At 41.1% G+C, this 18,702-nt stretch overlaps 1 protein-coding gene across 8 annotated transcripts; it reads right to left on the bottom strand.

Moving 5' to 3' along the window:
* Positions 1-216: 216 nt before the first annotated feature.
* On the bottom strand, positions 217-11,700 carry tnnt1 (troponin T type 1 (skeletal, slow)). 8 transcript variants are annotated; one of them, XM_084071043.1, is made up of 14 exons: positions 11,693-11,700; positions 11,190-11,252; positions 10,581-10,598; positions 8,160-8,180; positions 7,385-7,405; positions 6,385-6,406; positions 6,007-6,064; positions 5,621-5,737; positions 5,111-5,188; positions 4,734-4,844; positions 3,893-4,002; positions 3,488-3,578; positions 3,139-3,179; positions 219-2,986 (listed from the first exon to the last, which is right to left on the bottom strand). In XM_084071043.1, the coding sequence occupies exons 7-14, from the start codon at positions 6,055-6,057 to the stop codon at positions 2,941-2,943; spliced, it is 645 nt and encodes a 214-aa protein (XP_083927169.1). In that variant the 5' UTR covers positions 6,058-6,064; positions 6,385-6,406; positions 7,385-7,405; positions 8,160-8,180; positions 10,581-10,598; positions 11,190-11,252; positions 11,693-11,700; the 3' UTR covers positions 219-2,940. The 8 variants fall into 8 exon arrangements, with proteins under 8 accessions (XP_083927165.1, XP_083927166.1, XP_083927170.1 ...); XM_084071037.1 differs by lacking the exon at positions 11,693-11,700 and adding an exon at positions 11,614-11,650; XM_084071039.1 differs by lacking the exons at positions 8,160-8,180; positions 11,693-11,700 and adding an exon at positions 11,614-11,650 and having other exon boundaries at positions 217-2,986.
* Between the last annotated feature and the right edge of the window lie 7,002 nt (positions 11,701-18,702).

The raw sequence follows: 18,702 nt of genomic DNA, 5'->3' as shown, positions 1-18,702 counted from the left end.
CTTTATGGGAAGAAACAGCCCTTAAAAAATGCAGATTCAAACCCACACATTATTTTAGCTTTCTAGATGATATTTTTGGAGTATTTGAGCACTCCACAGAGGAATTTGAGCAATTCATACAAGTCTTAAACACACATCATGCCTCAATAACAGTTCTTGGATGTTACAGTCTTCAAAGGGAAAGACTTTAACACCACCGGCAAACTGGATTCAAAGGTGTTTTTTAAGGAGACTGATACACATGCACTGCTCCACAAGACATCCTTCCATCCAACCCATTGTTTCGCAGGAATAGTCAAGTCTCAACTCCTACGTTTCAAGAGAATCTGCACACAAACAGCAGATTTTGAAAATGCCTGCAAAACTCTATTCACAGCATTAAGGAAACGTGGATATACAAGAACATTCCTCAGGAAATCATACAACACATTCCAGGAAGTGAAAGTAAGGAATGAGAAACCCACACTAGCCTTAGTAACCACATTTTCCAGCCAAAGTTTATTGGCAAACAGAGCCATCAAAAACAATTTTGAAAACAGGGGGGGAAACCTCCTACAGAACTTTAAGATAATTTCGGCCTATAGGAAAAACAAAAATCTGAAAGACTACTTGATCCACAGCAAATTGAAGCCATGGAACCAAGTAGCACGGGCAAGGCCTAACTACTTTAGCCCGAAACAAACGGTTAAAAACAGGACAAACAAAAACATTATTAGCCTAAGACAGAACATCACATACAACACCAGAAATTGTGTTTATCTGATTACTTGCCAAGTGTGTGGATTACAGTATGTAGGAGAGACAGGCAACTCCATAGCAATTAGAATAAGCCAACACAGGTACACCATTAATAATGAAAAAGATACCCATTTATTAATTGTTCAACACTTTATGACACATGGGATTGATGCCATAAAAGTATGCGGCTTGGAATTCAATGACTGCTGGACAATTGGACAGAGAAGATTCCATGAAAAAGAATGGATTACAAGACTTAGCACAAAATATCCAGGAGGCCTAAACTTCTAAACTGCCCAAAAAAACTGAAAATATCCACATATTCTTACTAAACTAAACAATAGAGTTGATCACCTACATCAACCACAAAGTTGAGGGGGAGATCTCATTGTTGAGCTAATGAGAATATCAATGAAGGCACATTGATACCAAGAGCCATCAACATTTGGACCATCAACAGGGAGCTAATTGTCTTCCAAATTGGAGGTGTGAACATCAGAACTGTGGATATGCTAACTTGTTTCCAAAACTGTATCCCTTCAGTATCTACCCCATAGTCCTAAAAAATATAGTGTAAACACATCCTTAAATGGAATTAGGAAATAGTTTTAACCCGAGGGTATGCGGTCACCCTGACTCAGAGATTAGACGCCTCTGCCCTGCACAGTCTAATAGAAAGCACAAAGCTTTAAAAAATAAGTCTGCCTCATCCAGGCAGTTGGCCAGGAGCCACTTTGAGTGGTAGTTGGGATAAACGCAGTCAGTGGAGCAAACGCAGTCCGCACCAATAATATTTACGATTCTGTCCCTATCGGTACATAACTCGGACGGCGCTGAGTCGACTAGCAGCCCAGCGGCTGGTCGACGCGGGCACTCGCGCCTGGAGGCGCTCGGGCGCGTCTCCTCAGCCTTAAGGTCTGCTGAGTCGGCGCGCCTCCGTCATGGCCCATAACTTATAATTATAAATTATAGGGAAAACACATCCTTAAATGGAATTAAGAAATGGTTTTACCTTTAGTCTAGGTAAACTTAATTATTTGCAAAACATGACATCCCTTATTCAAAACAGATGGCGAATGCATTCTTCTCTTTATAGGGCCTACACAGGTAATAAAATTGCCTGTGAGACCTTCATGAATTGAACCTCACAGTCAGCAGTCAGTCAGACAGACAGACAGACAGACAGACAGACAGACAGACAGACAGTGTCACTGGTGCATTGAACGCAAACGGCCGCTAGAGGGCGACTAAACTCCTTTAGAATGTATCTTGAACTGGCAGCTGTCTCCACCAGCCCTGCTTCATGTATGTATCTACTAATGTCTCCTTCAGTCTTCATGTATGTATCTACTAATGTCTCCTTCAGTCTTCATGTATGTATCTACTAATGTCTCCTTCTATTCAGTCTTCTCACACAGCTTTAATGTTCAGAATCAGGGCTTTACAGGGGGCGGGGGGGACTGCGAACCCCACAAACAAAGATGTTTTTTTTTGTTTTTGACACATTCCTGAGCACAGACTGAGACATATTGGTTGGATGCATGGCGCATATAATAGCATTGTAGATTAGTAGGCGATAATTCCAATATTCACTATACACTCATGTTTAAGCCTATTAGGAAAATTATTTTTATTGTGGCGCGCGTTCTGCACGCGGGGGACCCCCTCTAGCCTCAAACCAGATTTGCGCCGCTGCTCTGCACCACAGTTTTACTAAGTTGGTTGGTTGGGAGGGGATCCGGACCTTTGCCTTATTCAAAAACAAATATTTGGACCTTCAAGATTTGTAGTTGAGTACCCCTGATATACAGCCTGTTGGCAGGCTTCACTAGAGCTATGCTTTTGAAAAACAAATAAATGAAAAGGATATTTTATTCCCCCTTTTTCTCAGTTGTCAATGTGCACAACGTCAACTTCACCTTCCCACAACCCCACTTGTTGCCCCCACCCATAGTTTGAGAACCTCTGGTGTACTGTACTGTACATACTACATACACATACAATCTAACTCAAAATCCTCTCTGAGATTGAGTTTTATTAATCAATCAGCCGGAAACCTTGTTTTTTTTGCAGTGACATTCTTATAATTTAGCATTCTGCAACATACAGTGACCAACAGCTGTGGACACAACATTCATCTGCATTCTTCTTTTTCCTCATGTATTTGTATCTCTTCTTCCTTTTTCTCCTTCTCCTTCGTAATTACTTCCAGCGTCCGCCCACCTTTCCTTTTCCATGGATCTTTTTACTGTGGGAGGCAGGAAGAGACAGATATAGATGGAGGAAACAACCCAGGCGGTATCACTGTAGGTTTATAAAAACACAAATTGCCTCATAACAAAGACATAAGTAAATATGTTGAGGTAGCATATAATGTGTACATCTGCCATGGCTACCCACAATTTTTGAGCGTGTGAGATTCTGTTGAGCAGCACAATGATCTGTTGAAAAGAACATGAGGAGAAACATTGAATTTAGATTAATAACATTTTACATTACATTACATACATTCTGACAGCATGGTAGAGAGAGAGAGAGAGAGAGAGAGAGAGAGAGAGAGAGAGAGAGAGAGAGAGAGAGAGAGAGAGAGAGAGAGAGAGAGAGAGAGAGAGAGAGAGAGAGAGAGAGAGAGAGAGAGACAGAGGAGATTATTGAAGAGTAGAAATGAAAAGTCAAAGATCCTGAGTGGGATTCGAACGCAACTATTGATCAGTACAGAAAATTGCTGAGTCACCAAAATGTCCAGTACCTCATATTTCTGGTGTTTCATGTGTTCTATCAAGTCAAACTTGTCCGATTCCAGCTGATAAATACAGTTCCACATCTCTTGGGCGCGTTGCCTAGGAGACACGTACAGATTATAATCTGGTCTGGAGTGTTGATTTAACTCTGTACCTGCAGGGTTGCATTTGTATATTTTTATAGAAAAATGACTATTTTGATCAAACACATTTTAACCCCATATACTTCTTTGACCAGAGTCTTGACCTTTTTTCCATCTACACCAAATATCTTCTGCAATTTTTTCACCAAATGTGATTCTAGGGTTCATGTGGTTAAATATTTGAAGCTGTGACCTGGAGTGACTATTATTCCATAATGCTGCTTTAGTGTCATTGGTTAACTGCCTGTGGTGCGATTGGTTGAGACTGACCTAAGTTCATCCTCCCTCAAATTGTCGGCGGCCAGTGGCTGTCGTCTGTCAGCCAGTGTCTTCTTTTTAATCTCTCTGCCTGTCATACGCTTTCCTCTCTTGGATTCAGCCTGGGAAGAGACCGCATGCAAGCACGCACGCACGCACGCACGCACGCACGCACACGCACACGCACACGCACACGCACACGCACACGCACACGCACACGCACACACACACACACACACACACACACACACACACAGTAAATGTTTTGAAAAATCTTGAAATATGTTCAACATTTTCACCTATAATGACACGCCTAAAATAGGGATGCCAGGGTGAAAGTGCTTAAGGGATCACTTCACCCATTTTCAACCTATCTTCATATAATTGGTCCTCACTAATGCTCATGATAAAATGGTACCATTTTCCCCCCTACTCACTCTGTGTCTCATAGAAGGGCTGTGGACACGTCAGAAACCAGTGACATCATCTTTAGGCAGGTTTTTTTTTCCAAACCAGATAAAAATATAAATAAACTATTTTATTAACGCGAAAGCAATGGCTTCCATTATAGCATGCTAATTTTCCAGGAATAGAAAGCCTCAGTTTCTATTAGCTTGGATTCCCCATCGATGATGTCACTGGTAGGCGGGTTTCTGAACTGTCCACAGCCCTCCTCTGAGACACAGACCGAGTAGACAAAAATGGTACCATGTTATAATGAGTATTAGTAATTAGACCAATTATATGAAGATAGGTTGAAAATGGGTGAGGTCGTCCTTTAACTTGATGTTGATCAATGAAGAATGCATTCAAATTTCACCCAATTCCACAACAGCAGCGGCAGTACACTGACCTTGGACAAGAAGCCTCCGAAGTTGGCTCCCATGTTCAGAACCTTCTTCTTCTTGGCGTCATCATCAGCCTTCTTCTTGGCCTCCTCGTCCTCCTTCCTCTGACGCTCCTCCTGAAGGATGGGAGGAGAAAGGAATGAACAGGCACAAGTTCAATTCAACATTTACTTTACTATTTGTATGTACTGTATGTATGTATCATATGCATGTATATGTATGTATATGTGTGTGTGTGTGTGTGTGTGTGTGTGTGTGTGTGTGTGTGTGTGTGTGTGTGTGTGTGTGTGTGTGTGTGTGTGTGTGTGTGTGTGTGTGTGTGTGTGTGTGTGTGTGTGTGTGTGTGTGTGTGTGTGCGTGGTGTGTGTGTTGTGTACACTACCGCAATCCTGTTTTGTCTGTCCTTCTCCTTCTCTGTCCTGACCCTCTGGATCTCAGCTCTCTCTGAACGACGATTCTCCTGGTGGAGGGAGAGAAGGAGGGAGAGAGAGAGCGAGATGGAAGAAAACAAATGGATTAAATAAAGGAAGGAAAGACAACAGGACCAAGGGACACATTTGACAAATATATATATATATATATATATATATATATATAAAAGATGTATTTTGGGGCTTTTAGGCCTTTATTGACAGGACAGTAGGCTGACAGGAAATGGGGAGCGAGAAATGGGCAGTGACATGCAGCAAATCATAATTATTGTTGTCACTATTAGGCTATTATTATTATGATTATTATGATTATTATCAATAGTAGTATTCTAAAGATTTTGAACTACTTTTTAACCACTTTCGACCAGGTGTGTATTTTGGACATGTCATTATAGGCAACATTTTGAGCATTTCTGCATTTTATGATAGCATCTAATTATCAAACAAGGAAAGGAACTCACGATACGATCCTTCAGGCCGATAAGCTCCTCTTCTTCCTTCTTCCTCTGCTCAAAGTGAACGTCGATCAGTGTCTGAAGCTCCAAAAAATCCTTCTCCATACGCTTCCTGTGGATGTCCTGAAAGACAAAGGGAGGAATTAAAGCGTAATTAAAGAATGAAGGACAGAGAGGGACAAATGTCACGTTTGGGAAGGAAGAAGGGAGGGGAGAGACAGAGTGAGTGTGGAGGGTAGTGGTTATGGGAGGAAAGTGAGGGGATAGAGGAGGGTGATACAGGAAGGACAGAAGAGATGGAGTGAGACAGGGACACAGGACAACAGAAATGACAGAATGACAGAATGCAACATAGAAGAAGGAAGACCAACAAATCTCTTCTGGTCACTCACATCAAAATCAACTCTGTCCCCCTCAGGTATCTTTAGAGCCAGCTGGGGCATCAAGGGTCTATGGAAATAATGAAAGAAACGGAAAACTTATGAGACTACAGAATAATGATTCAGACAATCAACAAAACTTTGCAGTTGAATTTCTATCAAGCGAGTGTATACTAAAAAAACAAACTATAAAATCCTCGTCAAAAGCTCAAAAAGTATAAGATATCAAAAAGGTACATGCTTAAGTCAAGTCCGAAGATAGCTGAACATTTAAAGGTTCATCATTATGCAACTTAGGACATCATTATGCAACTTAAGGCATTAATGTACAAACTGGAGAAGAGACCACCCACAGTCAAAGATGAAAGCTAAGAGGACAAGGGAACGTACTTGGGCTTAGGGCGTTCCTCCTCTGTGAAAGAGAGAGAAAGGGGAGATGGATAGAGAGAAGGGAAGAGAGCAATAAGAGCAGAGTGCAAGCGAGAAAGAAGAAATGAGAGAGAGAAGAGAAAGAAAATAAAGGTGGGAGAGCAATGGAGAGAGAAAATATATGAATAAAATGGCTCAACAAAAGTATTTCCCAAAAGTATGTGAAAACCAGCTGGCAGTTTAATCCATCCTAGATGATCTTGTTCAGAGAGACCAATGAGTAAATGTAAAACATATCATGCACATTAGTAAACACAACTTTGAAGAAAAAACACAAGGTAATACAAGTAAGCAATAACAAGTGTAAGTAAATAAGTGTGCCCAAAAAACAGCATCAATATACTGTACAGAGGCATTGGTGTAGCGAATGACCATAGATAGACTAGCATTTTATAATTTAAATAATTTAGACTGAAAATAATCAGACCATCTGTTGGTATGTTGGATACTCACAGAAGGAGGTACTAAAGAAAAGGCCATATACATGTACATATGTGGATTGTACACTGTCAGACGTTTTTGGTCTGAGGGAGGTGCTAGAGGAAAGGCCATGGGATCACCAAAATCTGTACAAATTACATGGCAACCTAAGCCAGCAGATTTCAAGATATCTTGGTTGGGAGTACACGACCATTATTATGTTTATTCGATGCAGCTCTAAGGTCAGCCTTATGCAGGCTGCTATGTTTTTAGCCTTCTATTTTAATCTGAACTGGAAAACAACATCAGTCTAGGGTTTCATGCCCCTTTAAGTGAATCTCCATGTCAATTACTACTAGTCCCTACTGGTACGGGCAGTTTTCAAAACCTGCCTAAGCATGACACAGTCAGGGTCGGCCACTTTCTCATCAATCCTTTGCTCCACAGGAATAATGCAATTTTTTGAAAGGCTTTTGGGACAAAGTAAAAAGAAAAGTAGTAGAGCGCCGCCGTATAATGTGAGTGAAACACAATCGCTCACCTTCCTCCTGGGCATCTTGTTCTGAATGGCCACCCAAAGAACGAATTGATGGAGGGAGAGAGGGAGGATACAGGAATGGTGGGATTATGTTAGTGGTTGGTAAAGAAGGGGAGGGAACGAATAGATTAAGGGAAGGAGATGAACATACCACAATATTTTTGATTTACACAAACTATAGACACATTAGAAAGATTGAATGCTCACAATTAACTAGACGAAAGGAGGGAGAGGCAGAAATTGGTGTGGAAAGGTTGAACAGAGAGCTGCATTGCATATTTCATGCTACGGCACATCAACAGCAAGCTCAGATACAGTACTATGATGTCTCATGATACTTTAAGACACACAATTGTCTACTAATAACAATTGCTAATGTGAAGCACCTTGTATTTTTTATTGTGCACACATGTAATTTGGCTTTATACAGTTTGGAATCATGGATTAATATATTCTGTTAACCTCATTTGTCCTGTTAACCTCATAGAATTATAGTTATTCCATACTTTATTTATAAATAACCCACATATTGTGAGGTTCATTTTAGTTCAACTATCATTGAGCTTAGAGCTTAAATATTCTCATCAGTTACATAATTGCTCTAAGATATTAATAACTGGCAGAACGATTCAATTGGGGGAGAAAATTGTAAATGGAAAAAAGATACAGGGGGAACAAATAGAACAATCCTCTTCCTCCTGAATATAGTCTGAGACAGTCAATGTAGTAGCCTACTGGTGGAGAGACTGAACCCTCAGGTAAACACACTACCTCTCACCTTCCTCCTGGTCGCCCGGCTCTGCACGGCCGGCCCAAGAACGACGGAGGGACAGGCGAAGGACAAATGAAGGTTGGGGATGAATTAGGAACATTTAAGGAAGATGGGGAAACAAAGGGAAGAATGAGACAAAACAAAGCAAGGAGCAATGAAGGACATACAGCAAGACAATTAGAGGAACACAATAGAAAGGAGAAGGCAGACAAAGTGAAACAAACAAAAAGAGAACAGTAAGGAGAAAGAAGGATAAGAGAAGGGTGGAAGGGATGAGAGGAGAACGAGTTAATGTTATAAAGCCAGCAAGTTCAGAAAACTACAATTTCCCATCAAGCAATGAAGCACCACTCCGTTGATGGCTAATATGCAGCAGCTAGTGCAGGAAAAGAAACTCAGAACATTCATAATTACATTATGTACAATGTCAATGTACATATAGTGTGTAATCACAAATGTACATAATGCAGCATTACTGGCTAAATCAACTCTACAGAAATTCTAATAAAATTCTTATGATTTTTGGACCCAATTGTCTATACGTTTACTTCTACTCCACTTCATCTCAGACGCGTTGTGAGCTTGTAGATCTGCTATTTTCAAACATTTTAGCACTTTTACTTTTGATACTTTAAGTTCATTTTGATACCAATACTGTTGTACTTTTACTCAAGTCAATTTTGAACACAGGCCTTTTACTTGTAACAGAGTCTTTTTATAATGTGGTATTGCTACTTTTACTTAAGTTAAAAAAATGTTGATGTCATTGACAAAGCCAGTCCCAGCATCCTCTCTGTTAACAACTGGTGGTACATAAACCTGCTTCAAGGACAATGGAAAACGTAAAAAAATCTAACTCTATATATAACTCTCATCCTGCCTTGCCTACATGAGTGGAAGAAGTACTCAGATGTTTTACTTAACTATTTAAACCCCAGCATCCGTATTTTCATGCCAATACCTTTGTACTGAAAATAGCAGATCGCCAAGCCCACAACGCATTGCAGCGTGACGCGCTATGAGCTTGTAGATTTGCTATTTTTTTTACATTTTTGAAAAATCTTGAAAGTGTTTGAAAAACATTGAATCATTTGAAAAAAAATAATAATAACACAAATCTTTTCGTCTGGGGGTCCCTGGCACAAAACATTTTCAGATGGGGGTCCGCAGCCAAATACATATAATTTTTGGGGTCCTTGACACAAAAAAAAGTTTGAGAACTAGCCTACTGACTTGTAGAATCAGTCTTAATTGATGGCAAGCTAAGCTAGCCATGTTGAATGTTGTTGTGTCTGAACTATAGAATTTCAAAATAGATTATAACTGATTCCCACCATTGGCATGCAGCAGTCGTATCGACAGCAGCTGATGGCGACGAGCAAGGCACGCCTCATGAGCCTCACTGAGGCCATAATGTCTGCATTGTTGTTCAGAAGCGACACTGCACTGCAACTGCAAATGCTGCTACACCACACCGGATAAAACTCCTGGTTGTTAGTGGGTCCTGTTGATAAATACACTGTGAACTGAACTGCCTAAGATCATAAGAATATCCTACCTGGATCCTGTTTTAGGGTGAATTTTCCCTTTAAAAGAATTAGAAGCATTAGCGAGCAATGAGAAAAATTATATATATATATATATATATATATATATATATATATATATATGTGTGTGTGTGTGTGTGTGTGTGTGTGTGTGTGTGTGTGTGTGTGTGTGTGTGTGTGTGTGTGTGTGTGTGTGTGTGTGTTTAATTAAAGGTAGGGTAAGTGATTTTCTTTGGTTAAAATAAGAGTTAAATAGCTCTATATTCTGATAGTACTCATTGCTATAGAGTGTTTGTTCAGTAAAATAATACATTTTATCCAATCAGGATAGAGAACTCAATTAGGATATAGATTAAACAAGTGAAATTGGAAGTGATGACACTAAGAAATGAGCAGGCAAAATTGGAACTGGAACACTATAAAAGTGAAGCTAAATGGGTACTTTCTCCGGAAAATGTATTTTCTGTTTATTAAAGAGCTGGAGAGACGGGGAGACTCCTGTTACTTAACAAACATTTTATAGCAATGATTACTATCAGAATATAGTGCTTTAACCTTTTAACAAATACTTTTTGTTTTAAACAAAAAATATCACTTACCCTACCTTTAATTAATGTATCCCAATGTAGTTGAAAGACAATACCTAGGTTGTATCTCAATAGGACTCTATGCTGTAATATAATACACTCAGATGAATATAAAAATAATTCTGGTTGTTTTAAATGTTTCCAAACATGGTTTGGCTGCATTTTTTCCAGCCATCCCAAGATATTGCTGTTTCTGCATAAACATGACTTGATGCCCTATAAAGACACAGGCGAGGTACAGTGGGATTTTAAGCCAGTTGAAAATGGCACAGCAAACTGAGCTCTCACCCTACCTTCATACTCTTGCAGCTCTTATAGCCGGGACGTGCACAGTTTCAGCCATTGTGAAAGCAGGACAGAAGAAACATTGACAGGTGAGAGTTAATGCAGCATAGCATATTAATCACCTTTTTTGCAACAAAAACAAAACAACAATAAAGATGGGAACCCCTGAGTTTGTTTCAGATTCTGAATATGATGTGTGGAGTCAACAGTAATGCATATTTCCCTTCCTTTGTTTACACTTACTGGTGAGCCTCCACACTTCCCTACACTTACATTTTAGACATTTAGCTCACGATTATACCCAGCGCGACTTATTAGTAAGAGCTGGTAGGGCACTGATGTCTTCCTCAAGGACAAGTTAAAATGGTTGTCAATGTCACCCATTATAGGGCTCAAACGCGGGACCTTATGGTCACAGGACAGTGCTTCTATTCACTGGAAACACCATAATGCCCAAGTGCCTCCGACCATGAGGTCATTTGATCCTTTCCTTTCTGAAAACTACAAAATATGTCTGTAATAATGTCAAAGTAAGACAATTTACTGGACTACTGGACACCCAGAGGCTTCCACTGCAGGTCTTGGAGGACGACATGCACCCTCTCCTCCTTTCTTACCTCCTGCATCTTCCTCAGCCTGCTCTGCCTCTTCCTCTTGTATCTCTGTGTCTTCCTCTGGCTCTGATAAAAAAGAGGGGGAGAGAGGGGGTGAAAACGCAAGCAAAAAAATAAAATGAGACAGATTAAGAAAATCCTTGTCAAACAACACACAATGGGCAATATACTATAACTTATTGATGCATGAGAGTGAATCAGTTATTCTTGGGCCCATGATAAAGCTTTTTTCAGTATTGTGATGTGATGTTAAGTTAATCTGTTCAGATGTTATGTGGAATTATGTGAAATGTCACGCCCACTGCCACGCCCCATTTCTACAATCGGCATATACGGTTAACCAGGTGAAGATATTACTACAGTGCTACTACTAATTGTTTTGAAAGCATTATCCGCATGCATGGTCATATACACAGTGCTCAAATACCTTTGCGCACGGTCTTGTACATGTGAAAGACGAAGTGAGTGAGTTTGAGAGCAAGAAATATGAATTCCATATAACTTACCCTCTGTCTCTTCCCTAAAGTCACAGAGGAGGAAAAGAAAGGAGGACAAAATGTGTCATTTATTGCCATTTTTACAAAAACACTGAAATTGTGGTAATAAGAGAGCATTGTACTCACTCGTACTCCTCTTCTACATCTGACATGGCTGAAACAAACAAAAAATCATAAATTCAACCAATAACATGAAGAACTTTGGTAAAAGCCCAGTCCAGATCGGCAAGAATCTGGCTGGTCACCCAATTGGTCACCATTGTCAAGGCGGTGAAACAACAGCCCCCTCCCAATAAAAAATATTTTGGGAACACCCGAAACCCCCCACAGTTTGAGAACTTTGGTAAATGGTACCAGAGCATAAGGCCTGATGGAGCAGGCTCTGGGAGAGTTTATATTCATAGTTCATAAGACTCCTGAACTCAAAACTGTGACATGAGGACAGTGACTCCCAGACACCATCACACATTCAGGCAGAAACACATGCGCATCCATAGTATTAAAGGACGACTTTAACCTGTCTTCATATAATTGGTCCTCACAAATGCTGATGATAATATGGTACAATTGTTTTCATAATAATCAAAACTGAATGAGGCAGTGTCTGGAGTTGATAGAGCAGGCATTAACTTCTTCAAGGCTGCCCTCCCAGAGCTCATCAGGGTGGACCTCTCTCATCTCTTTCCTGTATCACTCTGCAATGACAACTTTGCAGAACTGGGCCCTTGGTGAATGTAAAGTCCAAAGTTCCCATTTTCTAGTGTTTGACCACTTTTCTCTTTGTCTCCCTCCCTCGCTCCTACAGTACCCAGAGTAATTAAATAGATTAATTTCTGACCACTTTGTGACCGTCAAGATATATGTGTGACCTTTGACATGCTAACTGTTCCATTAATGACACAAGTTAGAGTTTTCTATAGTTTGCTAATGGTAAGTCTAAGAGCTGAGGGAACTGTGTTGAGTGTTCTTTAAAATAATAACAATAATAGAACATTTTATTGACATATTGCATTTGAAAATTCATCACATTTAAGTCCCTTAATGTCCCTCTTTTCTGTCTTTATTCCTGTTACTTTCCCATCTTCAAACCAGAGTGGGAATTTTCCAAAACAGAAAAACACCACAATTAGATTTTTTTCTCCAGACAAACAGAGATCAATTAATTGTAAGCCCATGTCCTCATTTAAAAATAAAAGTCCCTTAATGAAAGAAGTCCGTTTTTTGTCCCGCCTCACATGTTCTAAACTCTCCCTTTGTCCATTGTCTCCCTTCTCTCAACCCCCCAAGCTCTCTCCATCTTCTGTCATCTCTAACAATTTATAGCATCTCCTCGTTGACTGGGTGAATTTATAGCGACGGCAACTGTCATCGGCTGTCCTTCCACTTCCGTCCTCGCTGTTGTCTAGCCAGTACTCCACTGGCAGAGAAATGGATACACAAAGATCTTTCAACAGCCAAGCATTCAACAGCGGGAAATTCTATTCCATTTAAATAGGGATTGGGGAAACAAACAGGGGGAACCAAAACAAAGCGGCTCCGCCAAACCGGAACCCGAACTTCACGCTAATAGGATTAGAATCGTTTTTTTTTTTTTTTCAGTTGGCCTAGACCGGATCACACAGGCCTTTAATAACGAATACCAGGCTTTCCTCCGAGGTGGAAAGACTGGTGATGCGAGGTTACATTGGTACAGTAACTGCCCAATAGAACCACCATCTCCTACTGTTGGCCACTGAGCAGCTGAGTAAAGTGCCTTGCTCAAAGGCAATTTAAAGTTAAATGAACTCTGAAAAGTGCAACAATTGACCTACTGTACGCGGGTCGATTTATATACTTTGCTTACTATTTTTTCTTGTGGCGTAGAGAGGAAGGGAGTAATGGAGAGTGAGAGGGTAATGGATAGATGGACAGAGGGTGTGTGATTTTGTGGTTTTGTAGTGTTTAGAGAAGTTGTCAAAAAACACATATGTGGAAAGGTTGTGGAAAATATACCAGTTAAAGGTTATATGCAAAATAACTTGTTTTATTGAAAAGGTTACACAGTATGACTATAATAACTAACTAATGCAGGGTGCATTTCATCCCATGGGCGGGGCCATCGGTAATGATCCATGAAGAGCTTAATGGAGAGAGCAAGACGAGGCAGAGAGAACGAGGGGATTTGGGAGAAGAGTCCAGTTACACCAGCACGCGCACACAGGCATTAACTGGAGCATTGTAATGGGTTAATTTTAGTCCAGGGCGCTTTTGAATGTTTGTGTAAGAATGCTTAAAGTGTGTGTGTGTGTGTGTGTGTGTGTGTGTGTGTGTGTGTGTGTGTGTGTGTGTGTGTGTGTGTGTGTGTGTGTGTGTGTGTGTGTGTGTGTGTGTGTGTGTGTGTGTGTGTGTGTGTGTGTGTGTGTGTGTGTGCGTGTGTGTTTGCGTGCCGTGCTGTGCCGGTAGAGTTGTGGTGTAGTAATGGGTTAACAAGTCCATCACTCTGGCATCATTCTAACTTCTCTTTAAGTTCCATCTCTGCTTCCTTCTGCTTTTTTCTATTCATTCATTATTTTCCTCTCATCTTAATTTGCTCGGGCTCACTCTCTTCCCATCTTCAATTTGGTCTCTCTCCCTTTCCTATCCCTCAGCTTTCCCTATCTACTCTTCTTCTCTCCTCTCAGGAACAGAGACTCTTCACTCTTGTGATTTACTCTCAATTCTTCTCCTTTATTTTCTTCCTTCATCCCTTCTCTCACTCCTCTTCCTCCACACACACACACACACACACACACACACACACACACACACACACACACACACACACACACACACACACACACACACACACACACACACACACACACACACACACACACACAGTATCTGTATACTGGACACAGGCAGGTACAGTATGCAAGCCTGCATGCCTGGATGCACGCAGACAAATATTTGCATATGCATCAATGCACAAAAACATTTGCCTACGCATAAGACCGTTAGATTAATCACATGCATACGTACACACACACACGCACGCACGCACGCACGCACGCACGCACGCACGCACGCACGCACGCACACACACACACACACACACACACACACACACACACACACACACACCAACTGCACCAACTGTGGCTGTGGACACAGGTTAGGTTCACTCCACCTTCTTTAGCTACAGTATACAGTATGTGCTCAAGTTAACAGAAATGAACAATGAGCAGGGTCATACACACACACACACACACACACTTCTACATGCAACACGCACACAAATGATATATAGACCACAGACACGCACACAAAATAGGCAGACAAGAAATGTCTCCCAATCAGAATAGTACAAAAAACATTCCCAAACAGAATAGTTTTTCTTTAAAACCTCTACTCTTTGTAGTTTTCTAAGACAAGCGTTTGTTGGGGACTTTGACCTTTTGATCACCGGTGATGATCTCAAAGCACTGGCAGAGCCTTTGTCTGGCATGCCCCGTAGATGACTAACTAGCCTAACTGAACAACTAGCTGCCTCGCCCATGACAGCCATGTCAGTTTCTTTGATGAATATTTTGCTTTAGTTTTTGAGGTCAGAAGCTATCCAGCTTTGATTTGGATGTCCACTTCAGCTAATCTTGAAAACAAATAATCACTAAACAAACACAATAATTATACTGTGCAGCCCTTTTGAAAATGTCTTGAAATGTAAATGTTGCCCAGATTGAAAGCCGACATCCAGGCAGAATTATCACAACGAACACTAGAGTGCACAAGTGGGCAATTCCTGGGTTTTGATAACTAGGCACAAATGTGATTATTTTCTTTTTTAATATTTTTTGCACATTGTCAAATTATATGTACTTACTACTGAGCAAACCTTCCAGACTTTTTCAGGACTTTCACCAAAATGCCGGTACCGAGCACTTACTAGGGTTGGATATGAGGCATATATCTGACAACAGTATAGCATCTGCAAAATCTCTCAAGGTTGTTTCAGGTGGAAGCTAGGATCCCTTTTTGAATAAAACAAACTAAAAGATTACACCGGAAAATGAAGGTGCCCACACTCAACACAGAACATGTAGCAAGGAAAACACAGAAAACAATGAATGATGGACAGACAGACAGACAGACATACCTGGGGGTAAGGTGTGAGTTGCTGCCCTGTAAGAGATAAAGGCTGAACAGCCAGACAGACTGACAGAGGAACACACAAAATAATGGTTATTGTAGAAGCAATAGGAGCTTTATACAGGGAGAAAGGGGTAGGTACTGTGTGTGTGTGTGTGTGTGTGTGTGTGTGTGTGTGTGTGTGTGTGTGTGTGTGTGTGTGTGTGTGTGTGTGTGTGTGTGTGTGTGTGTGTGTGTGTGTGTGTGTGTGTGTGTGTGTGTGTGTGTGTGTGTGTTGAGCATCTGAGTATGCATGACAAGAATAGACGGATCTGTGTGGGTATTGTATCGTTTCCCATGAGTTCTGTGTGCGTACATGTGTCGTATTGGACGGATGATCTCATGTCTCGTGTGTGTGTGTGTGTGTGTGTGTGTGTGTGTGTGTGTGCGTGTGTTTGTTGTAAGAATGATTCTGTGCCTGTGCTTAAGTGCATGTTAGACACATTTCTGATACATGTGCATACTGATGGAAAGATTGTCCATATCATGTAGATATGTGTTTTAAAACAATCAGTGTTGATTGAACAATTCTTCATGTGTCATTGTGTCTTGTAAATATGAATCTGTGTGTGTGTGTGTGTGTGTGTGTGTGTGTGTGTGTGTGTGTGTGTGTGCGCGCGTGCCTGCGTGTGTGTGTGTGTGTACACAGGGCTGGGCTGGATTAGGTGCACAACAGTGGTGCAGAAAGACAAGCATCACCCAGGATTAAAGAGAAACAGAAGGATGACCTCACTGAACAAATGCAGGCGTGAACAGCGCAGGTGGAGTGGGGGTTGACAGACCAGAGGGGTGTGTGTGTGTGTGTGTGTGTGTGTGTGTGTGTGTGTGTGTGTGTGAGAGAGAGAGCGAGAGAGAGACCTAGAGAGAGTCTAAGGTAGGACAAAGACAAATTTCATGAGATTGAAAGATATATCCAGCACATACTGTGCTGGACAGAGTACAGTATACAGGCTATGGAGGCAAAGATAATGGAAAGAGGGATAGAGAAGGGCAGGTCTTGACAATCAGAGGCATATACAGATAAGACAGCATAATGAAGGAGATGGGAGATGGAGTGAAAGGACCCATAGGGGGGTGAAGAGACGGAGACGGGGATCAAAGAGGAGAGAGGGATCAGGCGTCAGACAGATGGACGGATGAGTAGTGCACATCCCGAAATAGAAGAGTGACTATTTCATTCCCGGTTTCCATGAAGGGCTTCTGCGCTTCACAGAAGCACACACACCGAGACAGACAGACAGAAACACATATAGACAGAGAAAGACAAACAAACACACCCACACACACAGAGATAGTCAGATAGATCATGGGTTTTCAACTGGTGGCCCGTGGACCACTGGTGGTCCGTGAAGGTATTGCATGTGGTCCCTGACCATGCATTTACTAATGTAGGAAAGTGAAGATTAACAAGATTTGTATTTTATTTTATCGTCCACTAGTTGAGAAACAGTGCAGTAAATTACCTGGTGACGTATGATGATGTGTCAACATGGATTAAAGCAACATTTTATCTCACGACTGAAATGTATGTGAAACAGTGTAAAAGGATCCCCCCCCCCACACACACACACTAGCGCCGATTCCTAAACGATGAACACTATGTAAAATTAGGATGCTTTAGTAATGTTGGTCCTGCTGTTCTACATACTGCCAAAGGGTTCAAAAACACAAATTCACAGATTCAGGCTTTAACCGTTGCTTTACTTGCATGGTTGAGTCACCATTATTAGGAAATGTTCCCATAATCAATCGCATGTGTTTGCTTGCTCATACATATGAATCAGTTAACATGAATCAACATGAATCAGTTAACATGAGTTTAAGCAACCATGGGAAAGGAATAGATCAGTGGTTCTCAATCTTTTTGGAGCTCTGGACCACTAGCATATCTCAGTTAAATAATGACTGTTAAGGACTTGATTTAATTCACCTCGAATTAACAAATTAAATTAAGCCCTTAACAGTTAATATTTCATTTAAAGCTTTTTCCCTATACACCACGCCCATATCCCCCCTCCCAACACAACAGTGGTCCCCAGGTTGATTCTCAGTCAGGGTGGTGGTCCCTGTTTCATAATCAGTTGAAAACCCCTGAGATAGATGATACTAATATGATCAGATTTAGATTACTTAAAGACATTCCTGGAGTGGACAGACAGAGACATAAAGACATATCACAAACAGGATTTGAACCTTTGCCATCGCAAGGAGGAGGAGTTAAGTCTCTCAGCTGCAAATGTGATAATCACTAGCTAAAAAATAGTGTTTAGGGCTGTAAAACTTAGCATGCTGGGGGGTCACAACAGAGTGGATGACACCAACAACCTAGACAGGCTGGTGAGGAAGGCAAGCCGGGGCTCCGTAGGGAGGGGGTGGAGGAGGTGGCTAAGTAAGGTGCGTACAGTGAGGAAGCTGGACACCATCATGGCAAAACCTAGTCATTATTAGGAAATGTGCCCATATAATCCATAGACTGTAACAAAGAATGGACAAAGCGAGGCCATTGGTTTCTACAGACCGTAAATGAAGCCGATTGTTCAGGAATTTCAAAATCGCCATCTTTCAATATCGCGTCATATCCTGTGCAATCCAGACCATTATTGGTTGGGTAGCTTGTCAGTCAAGAGCAGGGGCGGGGAATGAATGTTATTGGTTGTGTAGCTTGTCAATCAAATCATCCGACCCCTCCTAGAGCATAACCTATTTTATCGTAAATTTTAAAATAAATGGGACCATAATTTACCAAAATTACTGCTGATAAAGTAAAAGAATGGAATAAGGGTAACCGTGGGATAGGAAGAGATCAGTGGTTCTCAACTTTTTTTTAATAGCTCTGGACCACTTTAACCATTTCAGTTAAATAATGCCTTCAC

This window comes from Gymnoscopelus microlampas (genome assembly GCF_963454915.1).
Source record: "Gymnoscopelus microlampas genome assembly, chromosome: 11".
NCBI lineage: Eukaryota > Metazoa > Chordata > Actinopteri > Myctophiformes > Myctophidae > Gymnoscopelus > Gymnoscopelus microlampas.
The sequence above is the reverse complement of the archived record's forward strand: the minus strand, read 5'-3'. Positions and strand labels throughout refer to the sequence as shown.

Excerpts from the sequence above, each read along its gene's own strand:
- tnnt1 (XM_084071037.1), bottom strand. The coding sequence starts at position 11,635 with ATGTACAAGACCGTGCGCAAAG. Across the intron at positions 5,738-6,006 it reads GGGACAGAGTTGATTTTGAT|GACATCCACAGGAAGCGTAT; the intron begins GTGAGTGACCAG and ends TTTGTCTTTCAG. Across the intron at positions 5,189-5,620 it reads TCGGCCTGAAGGATCGTATC|GAGAATCGTCGTTCAGAGAG; the intron begins GTGAGTTCCTTT and ends TCCCTCCACCAG.